Source organism: Sturnira hondurensis, unplaced genomic scaffold (genome assembly GCF_014824575.4).
Source record: "Sturnira hondurensis isolate 20B ecotype Veracruz unplaced genomic scaffold, ASM1482457v3 Scaffold0003693, whole genome shotgun sequence".
In the NCBI taxonomy this organism is placed as follows: Eukaryota; Metazoa; Chordata; class Mammalia; order Chiroptera; family Phyllostomidae; genus Sturnira; species Sturnira hondurensis.
In genome coordinates, this window is record NW_028076324.1 from 7049545 (window position 1) to 7062274 (window position 12730).

The 12730-nt window shown below is 54.1% G+C and overlaps 1 protein-coding gene across 1 annotated transcript; it reads right to left on the bottom strand.

Moving 5' to 3' along the window:
* Positions 1–1734: 1734 nt before the first annotated feature.
* On the bottom strand, positions 1735–10282 carry R3HDM4 (R3H domain containing 4). Its single transcript, XM_037042309.1, has 8 exons — positions 10145–10282; positions 5820–5974; positions 5293–5417; positions 4783–4906; positions 4551–4636; positions 4017–4102; positions 3881–3936; positions 1735–2816 (listed from the first exon to the last, which is right to left on the bottom strand). The coding sequence occupies exons 1-8, from the start codon at positions 10225–10227 to the stop codon at positions 2713–2715; spliced, it is 819 nt and encodes a 272-aa protein (XP_036898204.1). The 5' UTR covers positions 10228–10282; the 3' UTR covers positions 1735–2712.
* Between the last annotated feature and the right edge of the window lie 2448 nt (positions 10283–12730).

The following is a 12730-nucleotide window of genomic DNA, read 5'->3' on the forward strand; positions in this document are numbered from 1 at the left end:
GTATATATTCTATAAGTAGCCCCAAGGTCTAGGCCGCCCCCCCTCCCGCCCCTCGCGCAACTTGTGTTCCTTTTTGTGGTACGTCAGTCCGAAGTAGGATGATAAAGAGTAGCATGTCACTTGCACGGGGATAACACGTAAATTCGCGAAGTGTGTCCCACATTTTGCTTTTCTAAAATTCGAGGATGGGGAACTGAGGTTGGGTGAGAAGGTGCCTTGCTTAGTCAAGGGCTGTCCTAACCTGAGAGCCCATTTTCAACTCCTATAAAAGCTGGTTCCATTCTGTATTTGCATACTTCCTTATTGTTTATAGGTGCGCTGGCAGGTGCTGGTAGGTGAGGTAACTTACCCAACATTCTGGATTCCCATCCCTTCCCCAACTTCACCTCCAAAAGCTGCTCCTGTTCCTACTAGGTGCTACACTCTCCCAAATTTGGATGGTCTTCTGTAGGAGGGCCTCCTGTGATTTCAGGGGAGGGTGATCAGGTGGAAGACACCACCTGGATAAAGGCCTGAAGACCCCGCAGCCTGGGAACCGAGCTGGGGAAGAGAACAAGGACCCCACACAGCAGCACTCCCTGAGGCCCAGTCCTGTTCTCTGGGAACCTGGAGTTGGATCCCCTTTACAAGTGGGAGCCTCTAAGCTTGTTACTCAGTATCTCCTTTTGTCCTCATTACTTGCCATTTGGATTTCCATTATTTAGCGTCTGCCTTTAAAACTAAACACATGTTAAAATGGAATGCAGTGCTCCCAGTACCCACTGGTTTCTAACTCAGTACTCTGATAAAAGAAACTGGGCTTCTTGGAGAAATACATCAGCCCAGCCCAAGCATCGTATAATGGCAGAAAGTCAGGACTGTGTTGCTCAAGAAATGAAAACCCCACCATGATGGGGGTCCCAAAATAGATACAGGACTCTACTGAGAGCCCCCAAACCTGAAAACATTGCTGCAACAAAATCAGTACTGCATTATAACTCAAAGTAGGAATACGTGTGCCTCACACTGGTATAAATGATGGAATAAACTCATACGTGGGTGAACCTCCTGTGCAGCCCTCCCCATAATTAACTCTTTGCCCACAAGGAGGTGGAGCTAAGGGACATCAGAGCCACTAGGAGCTAGGAGAGGTGGGAAGCAAGGGCTTGCAGACACTTTTAAACTTGGACTTCTGGCCTTTGGAACTAGGAGACAGTAAATCCCTGTTGCTTTCAGCCTGAGTGTGGGTTATTTTTTTTTAATTTAATTTATTTATCTTTAGAGGGGAAGGGAAGGAGAGAGGGAGAGAAATATCAATGTATGGTTGCCTCTCATAAGTCCCCTGCTGGGAACTGGCCTGCAACCCAGGCATGTGCCCTGACTGGGAATCGAGCTGCGATCCTGTGGTTCGCAGGCACGCGCTCAATCCACTGAGCTACCCCAGCCAGGGCTGAGTGTGGGTTATTTTACTGCAGTGTGCGGTGTTTTGTACCTCTGCCCCAGGAACTTCACGTGAGTGACTTTTTGGAGGTCATACAACTGAGAAGTGGCAGAACTAATGTTTGAGTCTTGGCAGGGGCCAAGGCAGCAAAGCCAACACCAGATGCTCCGGCAGTCTCATCAAGTGCCTCCCGCTCGGGGTGTCACTCAGTGCGGAGGCCCTCCTCCAGGCCCTCGCCCCTCCATGACCAGGGGTGGGCGCATCCTGAGCACCTATTTTGCCCCCTGCCCTGCCCCAAAAGAAAACTCCACATCTGGAGACCAGAGCACCAGAAATTTATTGAATTATCCACTTTTCCCAAAGCACAGCTAGCCACACACTCGGGAGTAAAGGTAGGGGGGTTCCCCAACCCTGCTCTTAGGGCCCAGGTCAGGGTGACCAGCATGAGGATACCCCAAATCAACAGGCCAGAGTCAGGCTGGGGGTGGTGGGAGGTGAAGAGACATGAAGAGGGGAGCGTAGTAGTAACAAGGCAGAGGCTTCTGGCTGGAAGTCCCAGACCCCCAGGATGAAGAGAGGGGAGAAAAATTGGGGAGAGGGGTTGTAGAGCAGGCAGGGCCCCAAGAGCCACCAAAAGGCACAAGGGGAGGAAAACACACATTCCAAAAAGAGAGTAAAACCAGCTGTTAAGACACAGCTTCTGCCCTGAGTCACAGGACATCGGCGTGTATACGCATGCACACACACTCACAACACGTAATGTTCCTGGGGTGAGGGGAGCATCCCAGAGACCCCCAATTTCAGCCAAAAATTGGAAGGGAGGTCAAGCAGAGGATAGAACAAGTCTCCCCAGTTTATCAGTTGGGGCAAGTATTTGGTTTTTCTTCCCAAAAGGGAAATTAAAAAATCTACCTATTATGCCGAATTCATTAAAAGTGATTTAAAAAAATTTAAAAAACAAAAACAAAAAAAACCCCTAGCCTCTTCCTCCTTGCTTAAGCTTCACACTGGGCTAAAAAGCTGACCAAAGAGGAACATGGAAGTGAACAGGCCAGGTCTCCCCATCCAAATACAAGTCCCAGAGCAGGAGCAGGAAGCTATGGGCCTGACATAGTTTGGGGCAGCACCAGCTCCCAGCATTTACCTGGAAGAGCTGGGATAGGATGGAGCCAGGGTGAGAGTGCCACCCCATGGGGGAGAGCATGTTTCCGAGGACAAATTCTAAAAATGACAATCATTTTAGTAGGTGGTATGGGAAGTCTTGACGGGAAGGGGGGGCCAGTGGGTTGGCATCAGCTGCGTTGCTCCAGGTAAGCGGACAGAAGCAGTCCAGGGGGGAGGAAGTCCAGGTGCCGATTGCTGACCTTCATCTGCCTCTTGCCCTCCAGGTTGGCACCTGTTAAGAGTGACCAGTGGGGCAAAAATGAAAGGAATGCAAAAGTCATGGTGCACACTGGGGCTGTGTTCTTGGCTCCTCCTGCTGGAGGTCATGGCAAGCTGGCACTTGGGGTCTGGCTGACCGTGTGGGCCTCAGAAGAACAGCTCCAGCTCCTTGAGAACCTCCATCTGCAACCCGTTTCATCCTTTCTGTTCCTTATCCTGTGTTCAGAAGGATGCCCTGAGAAACTCCTGGCCCCACACCAGTATCCTGCCTCCTTCCTGGTCTCCTCCTTCCCTCCCTGCCCTAGGGCTGACTCTGAAGCTCGACCCCACCTGGAGGCTTCTGCACAGCTGTTCCCTCTCCCCTGCTCCCCATCTTGCCAGGGCCTGTCCTCCTCTGTGTTCAGGCAACAGCTGGACTCCAGCAGAGAAGCATCCTCCCTACCCCTGCCCCCCACTTCCATCCTGAATCTATGGAAACAAAGGCAAGTATGAGGGCTGCTTGCTGCTTTCCCACCAAGGGATGAACCATCCTGGGTTGCCATGGGAACTGTCTCCTCAGAAACTCTGAACAGGAAATGGAGAGGCAGAAGCCAGGTGTGGGGAGTGTGGGCTCAGTGGGGTGCCCAGGGCCAGCAGTGGCCTGCAAGCACCCTCCCTAGAGGGCTGTGTCCTGAGGCCACCCCCTTTGTAAGTGGGGACACAGGCCCTGGGAGGGGGCACCTGCCCGAAATCATGTGTGGCACAGTGGAGGGGACTGTGGCTAAATAAGGACTCTGCAGGCACTGGGATCCCCTCCTCTTATATTGGGGCCCCTGAGGCTCAGCTTCATCACCCCATATAAGCCCTTCTTTCCCCCTGGCCCTGAGGGTATAGATGGGCAGGGTTTGTGTGCACAGCATCACACAGGAACCTCTGAGGAATAAACACAGCACCCCACTACCACAGCTTTGCTCAAGCTGTCCCCCACCCCACCCCACTCCCAGAAACCTCCCACTGAGAAGGCAAACCCCATGTAGCCTCGGTTTCCTTGGGCACAATGGGCTCACTGGGAGGGTCCTGGGGCTGCCAGGCACTCACTGGCCGAGATGAGGTCCATGTACTGGCAGACAGCATGGAGTAGGAGCCTCTCAAAGCTGTGGAGGAATGAGCAGTGAGTGGCCATGGGCTGGAACCAGCCACCCAAGAGCTTGCCACGCCTGTCCCTACCAGTCACCTGTTGTCCAGCATGGCTGTGTACACAGCCTGGGGGGACACGGAAAAGAACCTCAGCAGCCGCTCCTCCCAGATCTCCAGCGTTTCCTGCAAGAGATGGACCCAGGGGTCAGGCTGACTTTGGGATCTTGGGTGGACTATCTAGGCTCCCCCAGGCCCGGGACAGCCTCTGGAGCTCAAAGCCTTGGGTTCAAGGCTTTGGGTTCAAATGTGGCCTCTGACTGGCATCATAAGCTACTTAACTGGTTCCAAGGATTCCAGGTACTTAGAAATCTCCATACTTTTGAACACCTGCAGCTTCTGCCTGGTGAACTCCTACATATCCTGCAGGGTCAACCTCCACTGCCCCTGATTCTTCCACCCTCAGGAGAGCCCTTGACCAGCCCTGGGTCCTGCATTCTGATCACAATACCCTGTATCCCACCCTGTCTCCACCACGGCATGCATATTAAGTAACTGGTGTCCGCTCATACCACACCCAATTGAAAAGCTGAAATAGGAAGATGGGAAGAGATAGCCCCAGCCTGGCACTCACCATGGGGATGCGACTCCGCTTGAGAACAGCTCGAAGACGCCGGCTGATGCGCTGGAAGCATTCTCCAGGGGTGTAGGCGGGGTCTTCTGCAAGAGTCCAAGGCCTGGGGTAGCAACTAACCACCTGCCTGCCCCTGCCAGGTTCCTCCCCACCTGACCCCGGCCCACCCCACATAGTAGGCCAACCCCCAATCCACCTGCCTGGCCCCCTGTCCACCCCATGCAAGCCGCACCTCTCCTCCGGTCCTCCCCCCGGTTGGGCCCCCTCCTCCGCGCCTTGCTCTTGCCCTCATCCTCCAGGTACTGAAGGACCCGTTCTTGCTCCTCCCCAGAGCGGTTCATGAAGTCATTCCAGACCTGGAACACAAGCAGGCAGGCCCTGAGCTAATGACAAGGAGTTTCTGGGCCTCAGTTTTCCATCTGGCCAATGTACACAGGGGGTCACCAAGTACATGGAAATACTCCTTGTGGACACCTTTGCCCACTGGACCCACCACTTGCTCATAGGGCACTGAGGACCTGCTCGTCTGGGGAGGGGTATCTATATGTATGAGTAGATGAATCATGGGTGCTGGAAGGTTCTGGCCTTGTCTGGGGACCCTGAAAAAGATTGAAGGGGCATTCATCATGGGACCAGAGGTTGGCAGGTACTCCTGGCAGAGGCACTACTGCAGGCAATGCCTGGTACTGAGAGGCTTGTGTGGCTACAGCAGATGGAGCAGGCGAGGGGGAAGGGGCCTCACCTCTACATAGGTCTCATTGTTGCAGGCCTCCGCAAAGATGCCGGGTGCTGCGGGGGGTGCCAGGTCCCCATCTTCTGGACCAAGTGTGCCCCCGTCTGTCTCCAGCAGGGTCAGAAGGTACTGGGCTACATGGAAAGAGATGGTCTCTGAGCTGGGGTGTGGCATTTGGGGTCCCCCAGGCTCCATGGATACTGGTAGAACATCTTTCCTCCCCATCCCTCAGTATTTATGGTCTTTACTCTCTGGCTCATACCAGCCTCCCCACCTCCACACTCCAGCTGTCTTTCCCAGAAGGCATAGAAATCATCCTGCCTCCAGACCTCCTCCTACCTTTTCCTGCCTTTTTGAACTCCTACACACCCTTTAAAACCCAAGCTCCAATGCCCAAAGCTCCCTCTGACCCTGTTCCAACATTGCCCAGCTCAGGGCCAGGCTCATGGTAAGGAAAACAGATAATTTCAACATGTGCACTATTCTCATGAGGCCTAGGAACCACCAGGAGGTGTCCCTGATCCCTGCCCACTCACTATTCTCCAAGCGCTGGAGGCTCTTCCGCCCCTTGGCCTTGGGCACAAGGTCTGAGTTCCGCACAGCCTGGTTGATGAAGTGCTGCTTCCGCTTGGAGGCTGAGAACCTCTTCACCTGGGAGCCGGCTAGAGTGGGCAAGCATCCTGCAAGGTGTCTGTGGGCGGGGGTTTGGGAATGGGGAGCAGTCCTCAGGGCCAAGATCCCCAGGCAGAACCCCACCACAGCCATTCTACCACAGCCATCACTTGCTTGGTTTCCCTCGGCAGCAGGGAGCTCACCCTCTGACACGAGTGTAGCTCTGGACCATTAAAATTTCATTGTCACATCACCCAAAAGGCAGGCATAATCGTGATGACAGATTAGTAAACTCTGGCTCAGAGCAAACCCTTGCCTGAATTCATACATTGGGTGGGTGGCCGAGAAAAGCTGTTGCCCCCTCCCTCAGGCTTCCAGATGTTAGCTGCTAGCCAGTGAGGCCCAGAGTGCATGGAATTTGAACACCACCATCCTCTGGGAGTTTCTCAAGGACATGATTCACCTGAGCCCAGCTGCCAGGAGCAGGGAAGAGGCTGGAGTACCTCCTCCCCGCCCCCCCATTAATCTCCATTAATCTGCCCTCCTCAGAGCAAATGGCATTAAGTACAGAGATGGATTAGCAGTACCACCAAGCCTCCTGCTGGGGACTCATAGGCCAGGTGTGGGGAAGCAGCAGGGGACTCTTAGATGAAAACTTTCTGACAAGGAGAAGTTGCTGGGCCTTCCTGGTCAGCCCCTGACAACCCCAACCCATAGGATGGTCCCCACCAGACTCATATAGACCATGGAATGGTCCCCACTGGGCTCAGAAACCCTCACCCTGTGGGGAGATGGTGAATTCTGGTCCTTAAAGGGTTTGGGGTGCCAAGATTCCCCACTCCATGTCCTAACTCCCTTCCCCTCATTCATTCTACTCCAGGCGTCTCCTGCTTCTCCTTTAGTAAGTCAGGCACAGTCCCACCTCTGTGCCTTTGCACTGGCTGCACCCTCTGCCTGGTGCACAGTCCCCTAAACTCTGAATGGCTCACTGGCTCACTTCCTTTTGGCTTCTGTTGAAATCTCCTCAGTGAAACCGCAACCTCTTCTGTCCACTCCTTTGGCTTTCTGATCACCAAACATTCTACTCCACTGATGACTGCTCTCCTCTCTCACTAGGTCATAACTTCCACTCGGGCACTCATAGCCATGCCTGGCACACAGCAGCTGCTCAGAAAATTAACTGCTGGATCAGATGTCCCAGAAAATCCCTTTGGATGCTTGTAAGTCTAGGAAAGGACACTCAAAACCAAGAGAAGGTGGGACAGGTACCCTATCCTGGCAACCCAGCCCCCATCTGCTTGGTTTCCTCCTGTGATGGAAAGCTCACCCCCTCAGTCACATCAATGATAATAGCAATATCCCTGGGTTGAATGTTCACATATTAAGCCAGCACAGGATCCGACCTGAGAGTCGCCTTCCAGAGGCCCAAACACCCCCCACCCCAAGCCCCAGATTCATTCATGGCCTCCCTGGGGCTCCAGTGCCTATGTCTCCACTCCAGGAGCTGGACAGAGTCCAGGATGGAAGCCTGGTTGGGCTGATAACAGAAGCCACATCCGGGGAGAGCTGTCAGGGGACATCAGAGCAGGCCAGGACCCAGTGAGAGAGCTCCAGCCCTCAGGGCATGGGGCTCTGACAAATGGGGGTTCTAGGCATCTCCAAGGTAGGAGCAGAGCTAAGATTTGAATATGAGTCTGAATAGGACCGCCCCCTACCACCACCACCAACAGGAGAAAGCCTCCCTCCTGCTTCATTCGTGGGTCCACAGAAATCTGCAGTGGGCTCCCCAGATAAAAGTCCATGTAGCTAAGACCCAACTGGTATCTTCCCTGCTCCACCACCACCCATGGCTCCCCACCACCCTCAGGACAAGGACCAGCCCTCCTGTCCTGGCGTTGGAAGCCCTGCCTGTCCTGAACCCACACCACATGGTCTGTGCCTGAGCCCAAAGGCACTCAGGGGGCTTTTTACCCTCTTGTGGGCCTCAAGCACTGAGCTGAGCACTGGAAAAGAAGTCCACAGTCAATTCAAGTTTGCTAACTTCAACCAGATAGATAAGAAACGGGTGGCCTAGACACCGACACCCCCCACCCCCACCCAATCCCTACTCAAGACAGAGAGGACAGGGCATAGAGGGAGCAGGGCACAATTACCTAGCAAGTCAGATTTGCAATAAAGGCTGAGGGAAGGGTGTTGAATACCAGTATAAACTTTATATAAAATATCTCTACATGGCAAAACATTGATGCCTGACCTGATCTCTCCCCTGAGGGCCTCCTCTGCTCTGGCCACATGGGTCTTTTCGTTTGCCTCAAACTAGCCAGCAATGACCCACCTCAGGACCCTTGAACACGCTGAGCCCTCTGCCTGGAGCACCCTTTCTCAGTTCCTTCTGGCCTCTGCTCAAACCTCACCTCTCGGAAAACTGCCCCACCCCCCACTGGCCCAATCAACCCAGTTTACCCATTTCACCAGTTGACACCCAAAATCAGCTAATCCATGCATGTGTTTACTCCTTAATCCTCACCTTCCTGTGTGAACAGGACATAGGATGAGGTCTCATTGGTCTCTCCTATGTCCCCAACACCAGACCCATAGCAGGTGTTCAATAGCTGCTTGTTTACACATCCAAGGGCCACTTCCTCTGCTCCCCATGTGACCCAGACACCCCTTTGCAGACTGGGAAACTGAGGACCCAGAGGGGCACCTGAGGCTTCCTGGACAGGCCGAGTGGTGAATAGCTGCTAAATCAGGTAGGGTTTCGGGGGACCCGATTCCAGTGCCCCCAATTCTCCCTGAAATGGGGAATTTTGACACCCACTGCCCTGGGGGAAAATCTCCTTTTCTGACTTGTCCCTTCCCCCAAGAGCAGGCAAGAGAGGAACCTACTGCCCTGGCAGGAACCAAGAGGGCTCAGGGCAGGGATGACTCAGACTGGGTGGGGCCAGCTGAATCCCCCACCCCTGCAGAAGTGGCCGCACCCCCCCAAAACTTGGAGGGGGGCACCCTGTTTGGGTGAAAGGAACACACCAGGCAGGTAAATACCCACTCAGGGTGGTTAAGGCCTCTTATAAGACGTACTGCTCTGGTACGTACACACATCTGTAGAGACCAACAGGGCCTCTGATAAATGCCCAGAGAAGATAACATTAGGGAATAACAAAGTACAATAGCCCTGGCCAGTGTGGCTCAGTTTGTTGGGTGGTCATCCATGAAACAAAAGGTTTTGGGTTCAATTCCCATCAGGGCACACGCCTGGGTCGTGGGGTTGGTCCCTTGTTGGAGCACATTTGAGAGGTAACCAACTCACGTTTCTCTCTCACATCAATGTCTCTTTTCCTGTATTTCTCCTTACCTTCCCCTTTGTCTAAATAAATGAAATATTTAAAATAAATAAATAACAATGATGATAATAATAACAAAATTACAAAATCCTTTAAAAATAACACAGATGTTTAAGATAATTAAAGAATGAACACTCCAGGGCTGGACACCTCAGGGGGCAGAGTCACTGATCCCCAGCCACTCTGAGAAGAGGCCACTGTTGTTATCACACTTCACAAGTGGGGAAACTGAGGCCCGGAAGGGCGGAACATGCAGGTTTCTGCAACACCAGGGTTCAAAGAGAATCTGAGACCCAAAGGATCCACACATATTGGGGGGTCTATACCCACATGGGGCCTCTCCACCTGCTTCACGCCTCCCTCCCCGGGCAGAGAGGCTCCGGTTGCCCAGGTTTTAAGATAACTCACCCCCCCCCCCGCCGCCCCCGCCGTTAATCTGAGTATGTAGCCGGAGATAAACCACAGCCCTAAAAACTCAGGAGGGGGAAGGGGGTTGATAACTCAGCCGGGGATGCAGCCCCTAGCTGTGGGGTTACTACACAGCCTCGGAAAGGGACACTGCATGTGGAGAAAAGCCCTAGGGACACCACACAGCGGCTGCCTCACCCCCAGCAGTAACAGGCTCACAGAACCCCCAGACGGTCCAGGACCGCCGGGGTCCTTAAACCCACAATCGAAGTGTGCCCCCTCCACCCCAGCAAATCCCCGGGTGTGTCGGGAATGGAATTTCTGCAGGTAAACACTGGGTAACAATAAGGCCCCCCTTTCCGCGACTAGGGGGTGTCTTGCAGGCGGGGCGGGCCCGGGGCTGCAGCTGGGGAGTGCATTGAGAGGAGAGCATCGAGGGGAGGGAGCCCCAGAGCCCCGGTGGCGGGGGCGCGCCCTGCCCGCCCCGCCGCGCTCACTGCGTCTGGCGCCTGCCCGGAATGACCCCTGGGGTCGCCGCCACCTCCTCTGAGCAGCCCTCGGGGTTCTCCAGCGCAACCATGGCTCAAGTGTCGCTGTCGCCGCGGCCAGGCGGCAAGGCCTTCTCTGGACCGGGCAGGAAGTGACGGACGCCCAGAGGCGGGCCGGGGCGGGTCTTGGAGGCTGGCCGCGCGGGGCGGGGACCGCCTCCGGGAAGGCGGTCAGACCCGGGCTGCGGTTGGAGTGGGAACCCAGCTTTCGGGGGACCTAAGGAGAAACTGAGGTGGAGAGTCGAGGGACAGCAGCCACAAACCTAGGGTGCAGGCAGAGCGGGGTACCCAGCCCCGGGGAATGGGAAACTGAGGCTTGAGTAAGAGGGGCGGAGGGGGACATCCTTTCCCGAGGCAGTGGAAAGATGAAATGACCCATACTCCTCCTCCACTCAACACCTACGGGACCCTTGCTTCCACTGGCCCCCTCCCAGTCGCTCAGGAAAGTGAGGCCCCCCCTGGAGCACCAGCTGGGTGCCTCAGTTTACTCATTTCTCAAACTAGGACGTCAGCGCCACCCCTTTTGCCTCTTAGGGCTTATTCATTTAACAAACAGGTGGGGAAAAGGAGCCTCTGGGCAGGGGACTGGCAAGCTGCAAAGGCAGGAATAGCGCGCCAGGCAGAGGCAACAGCCAACAACATCCAGAGTGGCCAGAGCAGGGAGATGAGTCAGGGGCAGGGAGAGCAGAGGTGGAGGGGAGGGGCAGACCCCTGAGCCTGGTGGCCCTGTGAGGACAGGTCTGGTTTTGGTCCTGAGGGCAATGGGGAGCCACAGGAGGGTTTAGGGTATAGAATTAAACCTGTTTAGAATCTAGAATCCACCCTTCGGTCTATAAGAAAAGTGGAAACCTGTACCGCAGGCATGCAACTAGCCAGATCTAGCCTGTGCAAATTGTACGGGACCAATACCCTAATTATTTTAATAAATAAAGAACAAGGTAGGGAGAAAAGGGAGGAGCAATGAAAAGATCCTGCTTTTTGGTCCTCCAGCCTAGACCAAAAAAAGGTCACTGGGTTCTATTCCCACTCAGGGCACCTGACCGTGCTGGAAGCCAGGTCCCCATTCAGGGGTGTATGAGAGGCAAATAATCGTGTTTGACCTGTGACCTCTCAGTTCACAGGCCAGCACCCAATCCACTGACCACGCCAGTCAGGGCTAAATAAATAAAATATTTTTTTGTAAAGTTCCCAAAGAACTCATACCATAGATAAATGTGCTCAGATGCAAAAGAAATCGACAGTGGCACGTGTCAAAAGAGAAGACAGAGGGGAAGAAGGGCTCTGGGGGAACAAAGGTCTCTCTCCTGCTCTGGCCCATGACGCACCAATTCTGGAGTGTGCAGCCTGGGCCTTGACCTCACAGGGCCTCACTTCCCAGGAACCTGGGCTGCACCTTCTCCTCATCCTCCCAGACCCTCTGACTGTCTGGGGTGAGCTGCTGGCCCTCCGCAGAGCCCCCACCTCGAAGGTCCAGCCTCCTGCTGACTGCTCCCGCAGGCCCATTCAACTCAGCAGCTTCCCCCAAATGGTTCCTTTACCCACACCTGGTGGCCGAGGGTCTCTTTGCCCTAACTTGTCCCTCATTACCACTCCACATGGATTTTTCTTCCCATTCTAATTGTTATTCTGATTTGTCAAGAATAATTTTGAAGGTATAAAAAGGGTGAACAGGAAAATGTTCTCCCCCCCCTGGCTCTTTGTATTTACCCCTGGAGACAGTCAGTGTGCTTTGATGCCCATGCATATATATTCATTTCTCCCCTCCTCCTTGTTAGTCTTTTTATACAAATGGCAGCATTTTTCTCTGCTGCCTAGTACTCCATAATGGTGCCATCCCAGTACACTGTTGTGTGCCTTGTGGGTGAGTCTCTGGGGGTCCAAGTGGGACAGGGGTCTATGTGCCCTATTGTTCTTTTTTAAAAGATTTTATTTATTTATTTTTAGAGAGGGGAAAGGAGGTAGAAAGAGGAGAAGCATTGCCCTGGCTGGTATCGCCCAGTAGATTGAGCACGTGTCTGTGAACCAAAGGGTCACCGGTTGGATCCCCAATCAGGGCACATGCCTGGGTTGTGGGCCAGGTCCCCAGTACAGGGTGCATGAGAGGCAGCCACACACTGAAGTTTCTCTCCCTCTGTTTCTCCTCCCTTTCCCCTCTTTCTAAAAAATAAATAAATAAAATCTTTTTTTAAAAAGGAGAAACGTGAATGCCAGAGAGAAACAGCAATTGGTTGCCTGTCACACGTGCCCTGACCGAGGGAGGACAAAACCTGCAACCCAGGCATGTGCCCCTGACTAGGAGTCAAACCCTCCGCCCTTCCTTTTGAGGGGAAGGGACGACGCCCAACCAACTGAGCCACACCTGCCATCTTCTAATGGCCAGACCCCAGGAGCAGTGAGTCTTATCCCCTGGTCAGGGTGGGTCCTTCCACAGCAGCCCCCACACAGCCTAACCCATCCCAGCTCCCTCCCAACCCTTCCTCCAGGCCATCTCCTCCAGGGCTCTCACCCTGGCTGTTCAGTGGGGCGGGGAGAGGG